Genomic DNA, 15914 nt, shown 5'->3' with positions numbered 1-15914 from the left:
TGGTAACATCTATCTAGATGGAAAAAAGAATTCAAATTCAAATATTTTAGCATGTAGGCAGGGCACAGTGGCTCTCTCCTATAATCCTAGCACTCTGGGAGGCGAGGCAGGTGGAATGCCTGAGCTCGAGTAATTGGTGGGACCACACCTACAGTGCATCTTACAAGGGTACATGTGAAATTTACTAAATGTATAATACAAATGTCTTAACACAATAACTAAGAAAATACCATGGAGGCTATGTTAACCAGTTTGCTAAAAATATTTCAAATTGTATATAAAACCAGCACATTGTACCCCACGATTGCATTAATGTACACAGCTATGATTTAATTTTAAAAAAAAAAGAGAGATAACTTAAAAAAAAAAAAAAAGTTTGAGACCAGCCTGAGAAAGAGAGAAACCCCAGAAAAAAAAAAATAGAAAAACCAGCTAGACTTTGTAGTGGGTGCCTATAGTCCTAGGTACTCAGGAGGTGGAGGCAATCACTCAAGCCCAAGAATTTGAGGTTGCTATGAATTATGACTCCACAGCACTGTAGCCAGGGCAACAAACAGAGTGAGACTCTCTCAAAAAAAAAAAAAAAAAATTTATTTTTGTACATGGCCTTTCTTGAAGAATGAAATATTTTTGTTTTTTTAATTTTGTTTAATTAGCTTCATCTGTTTTCCTGGTTCAGTGAATTAGGATAAAATGAACATCATAAAGTGTTTTTAACAGTTATGCAGCAGTAAAAAAAAAAAAATGGAGACTTTACCTCCTTTATGTTTACATGGATGGAGCTGGAAAATATTCTTCTTAGTAAAGTATCTCAGGAATGGGAAAAAAGTATCCCACGTACTCAGTACTACTGTGAAACCAATTTATAATCACTCACACTTGCGTATGAAAAATGAAACACAACTTTAGGCTATGATGAAGGAGGGAAGGGGAGTGAGAGGGATGAGGAGGGGGTGGGAGGGATAGTAGGGAATAGTAGGGGGACCACCACTATGGAGCACATTGCAAGTACAAGTTGGATCCAGCATGTGTAGAACACAAATATCCTAATGCTATAATTGGGTAAATGATGAAAGCTAATGCTGATTAGTATGATGTAAGCACTCCAATTTGTACAAATAATCAACACACTGAAATGGGCATAAATGTATTTATGATCTATGTACAAAGGACTTAATAAATTAAATTAAAAAAATAAATAAAAGCTCCCTGTGCCAAAAAAAAAAAAAATAGAATTTTGGATGAGGGTCATGATTTTAACCACCAACAGACGGGTGGAAGAAGGAGTGATAAAGTAGATTAGGTCTGATCTGAGGAGCTGACAAATAGAAGCTTTTATCAGTTGTCAGTGGCTTCCTGGAAAACTCAGAAGTTTCTAAAGCTGTGATATATTATCTTTGCAAGGTAGGAGAACACAGTGCTTTGTGGATATGCTAACTCAACTACTGAATACCCCCTGGAAGCCGGCTTTGTAAAGCTTGAATACTACATTTCTGCTTATTTTATTAATAACCACCCTCTTCTCTTTAACAACTGGAGGACCAGAAAATGCCAGGTGGCTGAGCCCAAATGAATGAGTATCGCAGTACCTTTATTTTGCCTTGGAAAATTCAGCATTATTTACTCTAAAAAAAAATCAGGCTGCAGTCATCTTTTATCTAAAAATGTCAATGCACTTTCTAAACTCTGAGAGTAATATCTTAATGCATTAATAATACTAAAGGGCCTTGAAAATCTATGGTGAAAACAGGGCACCACACCACATATAGGGATCAGCTGCTGTTCACATCCTCCCAGGATCTAGCCTTGTCCTTGATCTTGCCCCCTGAGCAGTGTGGGCTGTCTTCTGAGGTTCTGTGGGAGGGTCTTGACCAATGTTAAAGCATGTGACAGTTCTTTTGGGACATGCCTCTTGATATTCATCCTAGAAGTGGTCACATCTGAAGAGCAGTTCTTTTTTCTTTCTATTGTAATACAAGTACACCGGCATAGTCACTTCTTTCCACACACTAGGCCAGCGGTTCTCAACCTGTGGGTCGCGACCCACAGGAACTGTATTAAAGGGCTGCGGCAGTAGGAAGGTTGAGAACCACGGCACTCGGCTGACATTGCACAGCTGTGCAAGGGACTCTTGCCAAGTGAAATGCAAACCATCCAGAAATCCCCAGACCCAGGAGTCTCTGCTTTAGAGAAACATTTTTAAGTTGTTTATTTGTTCGTTGGTTTGCATTAGCCAGTTTGGAGGATTTTTAACTCATCATTTTCTGTTTTTCTTTTTCTGGATCCCCTTTACCATGCATCCCCATCTCTGCAGACATGAGGACAGAAGAAATTAAAATTGGATGGCAAGCAGATAATTTTATAACTGGTTTGTTGCTCTTGTCATATTGCTCAGGAAGTAGGGTTAAAATTAGGTGTGATGTGGTGGCTCACGCCTGTAATCTCAGCACTTTGAGAGGCCAAGGCAAGAGGATCCCTTGAGGCCATGAGTTCGAGACTAGCCTCGGTAACACAGCAAAACTCCTGCCTCTACACCAAAAAAATTAGCTGGGCATGGTGGTGCACACCTATAGTCCCGGCTACTCAGGAGGCTGAGGCAATTACTTGAGCTCAAAAGTTCGAGGTTGCTGTGAGCTATAATGATACCACTGCTTTCTAGCCCAGGCAACAGTGGGAAACCTTGTCTGAAATAAAAAAAAAAAATTTAAATCACTGGATAAAATCTTTTGTCTTGTGATTTGGATGTCAATATGCTTTCTAGCCTCCCTGCTGTGGCTATGTGCCAGGGGTTGTACCAAGCAGCTGTCCCTGAGCCTGCACCTGACTGAGCCCATGCCTCTCCCCCTCAGCGCCAGGCTCAGTGCCCAGAAGCCTCACAGACAGCAGCGACTCATCTAAGACCGTTTCCAGGAGCATCAACATCAATGAGGCCCATCCAGTCCAGAACCTGCTGTTCTTGCCAAAGTTCGGGGAGGTGTTGGCCAGTTTTAAACTTGGATATCGATTCTTACCATTTTTCTAACATTTTAATCAGGAGAGGTTAGGTATTTTCATTGGATTCCTCTCTTTTAATGAACTTAGAACATCTTATGCCAGAAAGTGAGGAAGTGCTCAAAAGCTGATGGGCACATGTCAAGATAACCTAGCCAACTTGAAGGGCTCTTTCTGGAAAAATCACTTTGAATATCAAAATAAATAGTAAGAATGAATTATAACATATTAAATGGGTAATCCATAAACCCATACTGATACTAAAAAGGGAAAGAGGATTGAGGAAAAAAAGGGCAAATCTCCTGTCTTACATAGAGTCAATAATGGAAAACATTTTTAAACCACCAGTTTACAACTTCAATCATCAATTAGCTGAGAATCATCAAAGGAGGCTAAACCCATTGGAAGAAAGACTGCTGAGCATAACCTGGTGGACACCACTTAATCCAGTAATCTCACTTATTAGCAATAATGATATGAGTGATGTCAGGTACCTCCTCCAGCCATGCACCGAGCACATATTATCTGGGAGAAAAGCCTCAACCTGAATTTACTCATTAAGAAATAATCAATCCCACAAAAAAAAAGAATCAATCAATCCCTAGTTGTCAAGTGTTTGGAAGTGAAAGGAGAAGAAATAAACAAATATAAATCGAGGGGTAAAAACTCTGTAAAAGCATTTGCTTTGACTCTAAAAATGTCAATTTCATGAAGACAAAAACAAAAACAAAAAGATCAGGGAACTGCCCCATATTAAACTCCTTTAATCATGACTAAATTCAGTGTGGGATTCTTGTTTTGATCCTGGACTATTTTAACAAATATAAAGGACATTGCTGGAAATTTTGGAGAAATGTGTACGTATGCCAAGTTGGGGAATAGTCCTGTATCAATAGTATTATTACCAATTTCCTGAGTGTGGCATAGTGAGAATTGTGCTTAAGTAAGAGAATGTCCTTGGTCTTAGGAAATGAGGAATCATGAATTATTTGGTGATAAATGTATTGTGATGTCTACGATCAAAACGGTTCAGAAAAAAGCAAGGATGTAGATAGAGAAAATAGAAAACAGTAAACTCTTAACTACTGTATCAAAGGAAAACGTCTACAGGAGTTTATTATACTATCTTGAAACTGCTGTGTAGATTTGAAATTTTTCAAAATAAAAATTTATGTAAAATAAAGTGAAGAAAGCAATTGCCTTTGGATAGAATTGAGCAAAAAGAAGGGGGCAGTGGCCGCACTGCCTTAGTTCTACATCCGGATGGTATTTACATGACTTCACTTTGTGATCCTTCATTGAGCTGCTCATTTTTCTTTTGTATCATGCTGTCCAATAAGAAACCGACTTAAAACAATCTTGCTTTATTCAACTATTTTCCAAACTTCATGACTCTTTTCACCACTGACATGCTTAGACACATGCATGTATGCACAAACATGTTCACACATACATGTTCACACACACACACAAAACTGAGTGCTGCCTGCTCTGTAAGACACTGAGGAAAGGGACAGTGAAAACCTGGTCCCTGTGTTTTGGCAGCTCCCTGGCCAGAGTGAGGCCACACACACAGAATGACAGCCCTACACAGAATGTAGGGCTGTCTATGGCCGCACCACCCTGAACGTGCCAGGTCTTGTCTGATCTAGGAAGCTAAGCAGGGTCGGGCCTGGTTAGTCCTTGGATGGGAGACTATGGAGCTGGGGGTGGCAAAACAGGCTTCTCCAAGGACCTGCCAATCATGGCTTTGAAGGATGAGAAGGATTTTGGAAAGAGGAAAAGTCACTTTCTGCTCTGGTTTAGTAAATTGTGTTTACAGGATCCATTCATGATTTTGAGGAAGTTCCTTGACAATGGGCCTGGGGCTGCTCACAGGTGCCCAAGCCACAGGAGTAGGAACAGCCAGACCTACACCCTCTGATGAACAGATGCTGCTGTTCCATCTGGAAAAGTAACCTTCTCACAGAGCAGGTGCAGGAGGGGGGTGTTGATTTAATCAAAAAAAGCCTCTGGGAGTCTGAGAGGTTAAAATCCGGTCATTAATGGCAGAACCAGGAGCAGAGGTCAGCCACATGCCGCTTTCTCTGACGGCTGACTCTTGGGTGCCCATCTCTGCCACTCACACGGCAGCATCTGCTTCAGCTGGCCTTGTTTTGTTTTGGTCTACAAATTTCCTGAGGGCAGAATCCATACAGTTGTCAACACACTCATGAGTACAGTTTGCAAATGCAGGTGCTCAGGGAATATGTTCAATACTCCAAACCCCTGATTTTACAGATACAGAAATGAACCCCAGAGAAAGTGTTGAGTCACCCAGGGTCTTACTGTGCTTGCTGAAGGATTTAACTCTAGAAGTCAATTCTCCCTGCACACAGTCAAAGCTTCTCTCCTCTACACCACCACTTTCCTGCTTCAGCTATTTGAATGCCCCCTTCAAGAAATGGCCACTTTCAAATACTTTTTTTCTTCACCATTATTGACTTAATTTTAAAAATTGGCTCATCCTTTATTATTGAAATGAATTTCTATTCAAATAAAACCCTATGTTCTGTTGTAAATAGTAAACTAGTAGCACATGCCTTAAATAAGAAAGTACCTTGAAAAATAAACATAATGAGGGGAGGGGCCCCTGTTACTAACTGTAGCTCTAACAGCTGTTGCCTGAGATCGTTCTGAGTATAAGGTCTATTCTCTCATTATTCAAAAAAAGAATTGGCAAGTTTTTGAGAGCCGTTAAAGGTAAGATGTCTTCTTCAGCAAAAGCAGATTTGAAAGATAAGTTTTAAAAGAATAGCCTTCCTTATAATTCAGTCTGACTTCATTCCATATCACTGTGCCCCCTAAAATTATTACTTATACCCCCAAAGGGATGTGTCCTGCAATTGGGAAACTGTTCTCTGCCCATATGTATGGGTTAAGTCCCAGGTATGTTAAGATTTTTAACATGCAGCAAAGAGAGAGACAGCAATGTTTGACAGCACACAATGAATTGTCGATGCCAGTTGTAGAGTAATTTGGAGATAAAAGAAAACCACGCAGTCCCTGTTCAATCTCATCCTTGAAAAAAGAGAAAAAAAGGTGGTCTCTGCAGCTCACCTGGGGACCAGCCTTCTCCTGGTGGCCTACTGCAGTGGGTTAGACAGGGACAGAGGGCATGCGAGGGTTGCTTAACCCACATCCTGCTCTCTTTATGAACTGCCTTTTGTTTCTGTAACTCAAGACTTCTTTTCTCACGGCAGATGTGTGCATAGTGAGGGGATTTCAGTGGAACCCAGAGAGGTCCAGGCACTCTAATCAGAGACCAGACTCTTTGTAATTACTCCTCCTCACCCCCACAGGAGGAAATGAGGGAGAACCGGAGCTGCTTGTCAGCAACAGTCTCCTTTCAGCCTCTTGGGGAGGGGGGCAGTCAGGCTGGAGTGGCACCCATCCACTGACCACTTTGGGTGGGGCTTTGGACAAACAAGACCCAGGTTGTTCAGGAGGGAAGCTTCTTAACCCACAGATCCACAGCTGTCCATTAATGTATCATTTCCCCCAAAGCTAAAGTTAAGTGAAAATGCAGGCGGGGTCTCTGGGCCTCGCTGGGAGTGACCACCAGGCAAGGACCAGAACCACAATGGTGGGGCTGGGAGTCCACCATGCATGTGTCAAGCAAGACACGCGATCGGTGCCTCCTGGTGACGGCAGATCAGACACGACCTGCATGTGAACTCGCTGGCAGCCCTGCTTGAACTGCTAAAACCAAGACCACGAGACCAACAGCTACCTATTGATGAAAGTCTACCATGTGCCAGGCCTTCTGCCAAGCGTCGCAGGCGCACCACCCCATTTCATCCCACGGGCACCCCTGAAGTGGGTGCTAGTGGAGTCCCTGTTTTAAAGTGGAGAAAATTGAGGAAGCTAAGCCATTTGCCTGGGGCCACCAGACAGAAAGCTGTGGGAAGGGTGTGCAAACCTAGGCAGCCACAGGAGATTCATGACTGTGGTCTCCAGTCCACGTCAGGAGTGTCTACAGAGCTCACCCGTGAGCTCTGCCTCTCCTCCGTCTCTGGCTGGCTCCATCCTCTCCCCTCCAAATCTATTGTGTGTGCAGGTAAAGTCTCTAATAGCACCAAAAGTTCATTAATTTTTATAACACAGACGCATTAAGTATCTTTATAGGTACCAAGGAAGCATGAGACACAGAAGGTAAAATCAGGGAGGGTGGGGGGTTGTGGTTATAAAAAATATGAAGGGGCAACACATGGGATCTGTGAGGTGACGGAACTATTCTGAACCTTGTCTGTGTGTGGTGGATCCCCAGAGTAACACATGATAAACTTGTGTAGAACTAAAGGCACACACACACATAAATGAGTACAAATAAAACTTAGGGAACGTGACTAAGATCTATGGATTGTGTCAATGCCAATGTCCTGGTTGTGATACTGTCCTACAGTTTTACCAGATGTTAGCCTCAGGGAAAAACCAGAGAAAGGCTACATAGGATTTCTCTACATTTATTTCTTATAACTGCATATTATCTACATTTTTCAATAATCTACAATATCCCAATAAAAATTTCAATTAAAAAAGAAATCAATACTACCCGGTAGGAAAATGTACACAAGGCCCATGCCGGAGGAGAGGAATGACTCAGTTGTGTACACACTAATCTTTCCCACCAGATTGTGCTAACAGTGAGGGTGGGGAGTCTGTCTGTGTGAGGCCACAGCCCTGGGGGGAAATGGCTAAGCAGGTGGAGTTCCCTTTCAGGTACTTCCTCTCACTGCTGTTCTCACCCAGACTTTATTCCATGGTACCTGCCCCTCACACCAAAGATGTCTGATGAGCCCTGATGTCTTCCCTTCCCTGCATATCACCTATCAAGGGCCACCCCTCATTACCATGTTTCCAATTGAGACATAAAGCATAGTCATTTGGGGGTAGCAGAATTGTGGGGCAGTAGAAAGAGAGCCAGCCCTGGAAAGAGAAGACTCATCTCTAGAGCGACCATTCTCAGCCTCTCTTGATGCAGGCTTCCTTCCTGGCAAAGGAGAAGAAATGGTAATTTTTTTTTTTTTTTTTCAGTTCACATGAGTTCTGGCAGCAAAAGAATATTGGAACCTGGAACCAGAAGGGGCAAAATATGGAACCAGTAGAAAAACTGGATCCATTTCTCAGTTCTGCTACTTACTGGCTATATCATGACGGATAAATCACTTCACCGCTCCAATTTCTAGTGTCTACAAACAGCTATAAAAGCTGTTATCCTTTCTCCATGCGTGTGTGAAACATTTTGAGACCCCAGAACACCAAAGAAAAGCCTTGTCTAGTTCACCGCCGCCTCTCCTGCTTGTGCATGGTGCAGAGACACTCAAAAAACATGCATTGATTGGATGAATGGAAGAATTACATTGTGGACCTTGAATGAGACGTTGTTCCAACCAGTTCTTAATATCTCTCAAGCCAAGGACCTGGAACCTTCCATAGCAGCTCTAGCCAGGATCTCTTTATGGTTCATCTTTTAACCCCCAGGTGACCCCATTCCTAAGGTCATTTGTGAATTTCAAACTCAGATTCACATTGGTGAATTCCAAAATCGTAATACTTATTGTACTGATAATAGGTCACCCCCACCCACCCCATGACCCTTGGAAACACCTTGCCAGGGCGTGCATCACTGTCTCTAGAAGGCTGTTCTCAGCATGAATCAGTTTAAGTAAATGATGACTCCTATAAGAACAACCTGGCAAATAGTCTTGTTTACTGATAACTTTCAATAGTTAAAGGAGATAAGTATGAAAGAACCCCATTTCCTTGTTGTTATCTTCATATTCCACTCGTACAAATTGGATTTTCTAGTTGCAAACCATAGAAAGCCTCTCTGGTGAGGTTAAGTAGAAGAAGAATGTGTTAAAAGCTATGACATGGTTTTCAGATTTTTGAGGAGGCCCAGAGAACCAGACTATAGAGCCAAGAGCAGTGCCCATCTCACTGTGGACAGCCCCCAGGGAGACCCTACCCCCAGACACAGACACAGCTTATTTTCCACCCCTCTGGAAACTGGAGGTCACTGCCAGAGCCTCTGCCACTCCCTTCTTTTAAGAAAAACAGCCTGTTTGCCCTTCCCTTCACCAGAATTGTTCTAATCTACACCTGCTTATTTGTGCCACTGGCTTTCAAATCAAAATCTCAAGTTTGAGCTTCCAGTTGGTGGGCCCTGGGTCACAAGGCCATTCTAGCTGCAAGAGAAGCTGGGAGCAGAGTTATGGCTTCTACTTTGGGAAGAATTGACAAATTGGAAAGGAAGTTCAAAGATGCAAAACCACCAAAAAGAAAAACAAAGGCATTCTGCCAAGCATCGCAAGCAGTTGTTTACCTACAATCGACAACTTCAATAAGACACCACCAGGCTGTAGTGACCTTAATGTAAGTTCATCTTTGCCCGCCCCCCCACGGAGTTTGAACATATTGGAATATTCATCTGTTATTTTTGTATGCAAAGGTAAAAATTTACTAAGATTTTATAGAGAAGATATCATGAGAAAATTTTTTTCCAAATTCCACTCAAAGATAATTTATAAATCATTAAAACCCTTGATTTATATTTGTGTTGCTAAAGAAATGAATATTCCTTTCTAACCTGTATAATCATTTGTCACAATTATAGAAGTAAAACCACGCATTATTCATGACATGTTCACTGTGTTTAATATCCATTTCTAGAAAGGGGAAAAAAAAAAAACAGTGAAAAAAATCACCAGGCAAGAAACATTGTGATATATAGCGTTGTAAGAAAGGATTTGGTAAAGCTTCATAAAGAACAAGTCCTGTCACACTAAACTAATTCAGCTCTCTAACCAAGACAAGTGTAGGATATTGAGAAGAAGCAATAAATGTGATCTATTTTTTATTTCATCAGGGGTTGAGATTCTGTTTTGCATAATGTGAGCATCAGTAATGTAAAATAAAATCAGCAAGCCCACCCGCTATTATCCAGAAGTACAGCTTCTAAAAAAAACATGAAGGTAAGATTTCTCCTAAGACAACTGGTGCTGCTGCAAAAGCCAACATGAAGTTTTTCAAAATATACTATATTTCAAAATATACTATACTAAAATTTTGAAAATACACTATAAAGCGCAATAAGCCAAAAGTCCAATTTAACAAATAAAAACTTGACTGTCTCTTAGATATTTCAATAAAGAAGAGTGACTTCCATCAATGAATCCTTGCCACTCGAAGGCCTCATGGTTTTCCCAAAGGATTTAGCATAGTTTCGACCATTTCATCAGAGACTCAAACGGTAAAAAGAAAACATCTTTCATGAGGCTTCTTACCTCACCCAGGAACTAGATTCCCTGGCCTGACTTGCCCAATCACTTCGGCCAAGCCACAAGTTTGAATAATGTTTTTGTTTCAAAATGAGGTTGGTCACTGATTCCTCTTGAGCTGTCAGACCCGTCTCCATGCTACAAAACTACACTCCCAAGACACCGTTTTCCCTGCCGACCATTTACTACCCACGTACCTTAGGCAAATTGCAAAACTGGTATTTGTAGAGGAACCCCTCTTTTCTGCTCTTTGAACTTAAAGGATACTACATTTTCATTTTGTTCTGGGCCCTGTGAATCATGGAAGTATGAACCACCAGCACAGCAGGCCCCTCCTGCCACAGGCACTGTGCCACGGTAGCCCTCTTAGGGGCAGCTGCACCAGCTACTTCCTGCCCTTGAAGCAGAGTCCTTCCACAGTTGAATTTGACCAAGTGTTTTCTGGACATTTCCACTATTACCTAATGAGTAGATGCAAAGCAAGTTGCTCCTGCAAGGAGCCCCGGCCTGGACCAGTAAAGGAATCAGAAAGTCCAGGGGATGACCAGAGGCAGATGGCCCCAAGTGGGAAACAGCCTCTGAGAACCAACTTCCCATTCTCTGCTTTTGCTCTAACCAGACTGGACCAGAGCACCCCTTCACTCCACGTCCAGCCTCCAGCCTCTGCACTGCTGGACTTTGGGATCCCCTCCCAGATGTCTGGGGAGTTCTGGCTTATCTTTTAACCCCCAGCTCTCATGAGCAGTGTTTCCTCTGCCTGCCTGCCCTCTCTGCCCACCCAGAGTCATCTTCGCCGCCCGCCCCTTGGGCAGGGTCCCACTGGAGCTATCTAAGCTGAGTCACATCTCCCTGTAACAACTTCGTGTTCTCCATCTACTGCACCAAGATGGCCGGTGGATTTTCCTCCATATTCCATATCTCGCCCTGAAGGGGCTCTCTTAAATGTTTGTTAAACTGAAAAGAATCTTACTCTAGCCCTTCTCTCTGCTTTTACACGGCACAGAGGCACCCACTTTGAGGAGGTCCAGGCTGTTTTTAAGAACCCCAAAGCTAGATCAGTTAATTCACCCACTTTCTCTGGCACCATTTCCAATAAACACTCTCTCCTAAGAGCAGTCACTCTCCAGATCCTCACTAAACACTTTCTGTGTCATATGATTATGCAATACGAAGTCCCAAGACCTCAGCTTAAACCTCAAGCTCCCACAACCTACGGGTCTCTTGTCCCTTCATGGCCCCTGACACAAAGACAAAGGAAAATTTAAAAACCTTTGACCTCAGCCTTCTCATTTCTAGGAATTTTTCCTGAGGGTGTGATTGCATGGGCAAGGATGTTTATTATATTAATAAATGTGTTATATGGAAAATAATTCAAATAGTTATCAAGTGCAGACTAACACATTTTGTGCATGCAATGGAATACCATGTACAGCAAGTATGTATTTGTTGAATTGAAAAGGTGCCCACCACACAAGACCTAAGCACAAACTTCATTAGTTCAAAGAGCAAGTGCAAGACTCGCAGCATTCCAGAATGCTATGATGAAGCATCCAAAAAGCCCACAGCCCTTTTCAGGGTTAAACACTTCTTTTCAATCATCCACCTAGTAATAGAACTCTCAGTGTGTGTTGATAATGCTCAGAGTAAAAGTAGGCTAAAGAACAGCATGAGGAATATCATATCATTTATGTAAAAAACAACAAAAAAAGAATGTGTGCACAGAACATGCCTGAAGGGATTTTTCATCAAAAATAAGTATTTATCTCTGAGAGGTAGGATTTCAGATTAATGTTACTTTTTCCTGCATTGCTTTACATTTTTATAAAGCTTATACATTGTTTTTACATTCGGTAAAGACTACAGAGCTCCTTATGTTTTGGGGGAAAATTAACACCTGGAATAAGAAGGTGCTCAACAAATAGTTGAATGAAAAGTGGCTTATGCTCCTGTTGCCACAATGCAGGATTTAGACAAATGTCGTGAATCCGTGACAGGCTGAAGGGGCTTCCTGGATGGCACAGTGCACAGCAATGCCCTAGCTTGTCCTCAGAGTAGATACCATTGACACGCCTGGCATCAGTCAAGGCCTTCTGAGTTTCAAAAGGCTTTGCTCTCAATGTCTCATTTGACCTTGAAAACTAGGTTCACAGCTAGTCCCCCCAGCTAAATCCCCTAAATACTTGACTGGTCACCTTTAGGCCATGTCTCCAGGTTGGCGTGGTTGTTTGTTGGCTGGACACATGGGTGGGTGGGTGGATGGATGAATGGATGGGGAATAGGGTGAATTCATTGCCTTCCTTCATAGACAAGAAAACCGAGAAGCAGAGGTGAAGCAGCAGGCCTAACGTGGTGCAGTTAGTGGGTTAGAATCACTACACTATATGATCTCATCAGCTCTCTTTTATCCTAAATGTCCCCCAAATACCTCAATATCATGAAGAGACTTGATAAGCAACAGTAACAGTCAAAATACCAAGGGCATGGGTATCAACTCAACCTATCAAAACACCTCAGCCACGTGCAGGTGCAGGACCCTAAAGACCCCTATGTCAGGCATAGAAAACCTTCCAGTTTACCCTATTAGCTGCTGGATGCAGGTGGGTCCTGGGTGTCAGAAGGGCACTCTGTGGGCTCAAGGCAGGAGCTTCTCACCTACTGGTGTGAATGTACTTCATTATTTTAATGAGTGCAGCCATACAGGTGCATAATAGCTGGATACAACCCTACTGAAAGTCCTCTACTACACTCAAGGGTTGCCCCCCATGGGAGAAGTTCTGCTCTCTCTTCACTCATATCAGAGCCCCTGGAGCTATTTATAAAGCCACTTAAAATGCGCGTCCTGGAGAATCCAATCTGCATGAATAAATGGAGTCGATTGTCATTATCCTCTACTAAAAATCACCCTGAGCCTGCCTGTGGCAAGAGAGCAGGCAGACACTTGGAAAGAAAGGATAATTTGTCATGAGGGAGAGAATAAACGTGAATCTCAAAAAGTACATGAGACAGCAGCACAGAATACCAGCCCTGCCATGAGCACACGTGTGTGTTGAAGTACATATAGAACTGTGGTCTCCACCCCCTAGAGCCTGGTCTTGTATGATCTGTGGCCTGTTGACCCCACAGCAGGAGGTGAGCAGCCCACTCCCCATCACTCGCATCACTGCCCGAGCTCCGCCTGGGATTAAATACTCATGGGAGCATGAACCCCACTTGTAAACGGCACATGTGTGAGATCTAGACTGCATGGTCCTTATGAGAATCTACTCCCCACCTGCCATGACCCCTGGTCTGTGCAAAAACTATCTTCTATGAAACTGGTCCCTGGTGCCAAAAAGCTTGGGGAACACTGTTCTAGAAGGCTGTAAGACTGCCCTGATCTCAACTGGCTGGTAGTTCAGGAAGGCCAAGGAAAGGACATATGTAAGCCACTGCTGTGGAAAGTAGAAAGTTCCAAGAAGACAAGAGCACTCTGGGAATTTAGAGGAGGGGGTGTTTACTTCCACCAGAGGAAATCTAGGACGGGGCAGCCTTGGCCTGGGTCTTCTGTAGCAATCGGTAGCATTTACACGTGGGGAGGAAGGGAAGTGTGCTCTCAGAGATCAGCATAGAACAGCCTCGAAGCAAACATGTTTGTCCAGGCATTTGCCAGAAAAATATGGAGAACAGACTTAGAATAGACTTTACTAAACTCGTGTTCCCCCGACACATTCTGCTTCTCCCCTCTCTGCCTTTACTTGTGCCGTCCATGCCTTCTGCCCGAAATATTCTCCCTCACCTCCACTGTCACCTCCACATTCAAGAATGTTATTTCCTATTCATTCCTCACTTCTCAGCTTAGAAGCATATCCTCGGAGATGACGTCCTTGATCCCTCAAAATGGATTTAGTGTCTGCCCCTACCTGGACTCCAATCTACCTCTATCATAACACAACACGGAGGTTAGGATTGTCTATTTCATTATTGATTAACACCACTAATCTCTAAAGTTCTCAGAGAAGGATCTGCTCTTATCCATTCTTGTGGATCCAGTGCCTAGTAAAGCATCATATTCACAACAGTGGTCAATAAACATATAATAAATAATTGAATTGAAAAATGATTCAGCAGCTCAATTCTATACTAGAACCCAATCGTGTCCTCTGTCTGAGCTCATAATTTATCTACGTAATTCTACCAAATCACTTTGCAAATGAAAAGATACGCATGTGTCCAGACCCCTTTTATCCAACCCCAAACCAAATGAAAAGCCAAGGGCTGCCATGAGCCACACGACTAACTCCCCAAGGCCATCATAGTCAGAAGGGCAGAGTTTTAGCCCCAGCAGGAAGCAAGTCAGTGAAAGAGGCCAAAGGACACACTCCCCCCCAAAGAGCATGCTTTGTAAGATCAGTTCTCCGTGACGCGCTGAGAGCAGAGACTCTGCAGCAGGAGAGACAGCCAATGCAATTAAATCAGGAAAGCCCCGGTTTCAGGGGGAAAAAAAGCATTTACAACCCTTTATAGTCCAGTTCAAGGAATGGAAAGAAAATCTGTTAATAGTCAAAATGTTAACAATGATTAACTCCAGTGATAATATGAGTGATTATTAAAATCCTCTTAACTTCTAGATTTTCTACAATGAAGATTATTTTATTTGCTCATCAGAAGAAGAAAGTGTCTCCTAAGTGCACAATCAGGCCCCACTGTGCCTCCTAGCTCACGCCTTTTTCCTACTAAGCCCTAAGTCTTAGTTAGCCCGGGTTGATTTTTGAAGGGAGTCCCCCAGCTCCCAGCCCCTTGGCCACACCCAGAAGTCTTCCTGTTTAGAAAAGGAAATATGTTACTTGGCTTTGGATGGCTTCTCCATTCTTCCTCTTCTTAGTGGCTCCTCTGGGCTAGGAACCAGCAAAACCCTGGTGTCTGGCTTTATCCAGATCCTGGGCTCAGGCTTCTGAGTTTCGGAGTAATCTGGTGGGTGAGGATATTAGTAGGGGTGTGGCTGAATCAACGCTCATTGGTGTCCATGGCTGTTTGCAAGCATCACGTTACTCAGTGCAATCACAGGTGCAAAAGCAAACTGTCTCACAAAGTGTAAATCCATCTGCCAGGCTCCTTAACCACTCCCACCCACTGGTATATATTTTTCCCCCTTCAACAAAAGAGCCAAAGACTAAACGCCTTTGAGACTCAAACTCATATTCTTCTAAAAATTATATGATAAGACCATCTCATGCCAAGGAAAACAGCTACTAAGATCATTCAGAGTAGGGCTGTCTAATAGAACTTCCTGTTATGATGAAAATATTCTACTAACAACAATGTCTGATATAGTAGCCATCAAACCACGTGACTATTGAGCATTTAAAATGTGGCTAGAGAAACTGATTTTTAGATTAATTTAAATTTAAATAGCCACATGTAGCTAATGGCCACTGTTTTGGACACTGCAACGCACTAGACCTAGAAAGGACCCAATAAATCATTTGGAACATTGGTTCTTAACCTTTGTAGTTGTAAGAACCCATTCTCTATATCAAAGATGTAAAAAGACCCTTCTCATGTTAACAGAATATTTGATGTATGGTGGTTAAGAACATCACAATGACCAAAATTAGCTAAACT

The 15914-nt window shown here is 42.7% G+C and overlaps 1 protein-coding gene across 5 annotated transcripts in view; it reads right to left on the bottom strand.

Moving 5' to 3' along the window:
- The window catches only part of FER1L6 (fer-1 like family member 6), a 166324-nt gene extending 151084 nt beyond the window's left edge, over positions 1-15240 (bottom strand). The window contains exon 1 of one of the 5 annotated variants that reach the window (XM_053559093.1): positions 15137-15240. In XM_053559093.1, the coding sequence (XP_053415068.1) occupies positions 15137-15159 (23 nt within the window). In that variant the 5' untranslated portion in view covers positions 15160-15240. The remainder of the gene's footprint in view (positions 1-15136) is intronic. The other 4 variants (XM_053559094.1, XM_053559096.1, XM_053559091.1 and 1 more) reach the window with 4 other exon arrangements.
- Between the last annotated feature and the right edge of the window lie 674 nt (positions 15241-15914).

The sequence above is a fragment of the Nycticebus coucang genome, chromosome 13 (assembly GCF_027406575.1).
Source record: "Nycticebus coucang isolate mNycCou1 chromosome 13, mNycCou1.pri, whole genome shotgun sequence".
Taxonomy (NCBI): Eukaryota; Metazoa; Chordata; class Mammalia; order Primates; family Lorisidae; genus Nycticebus; species Nycticebus coucang.
This window is presented reverse-complemented; position numbering and strand designations above follow the sequence as displayed.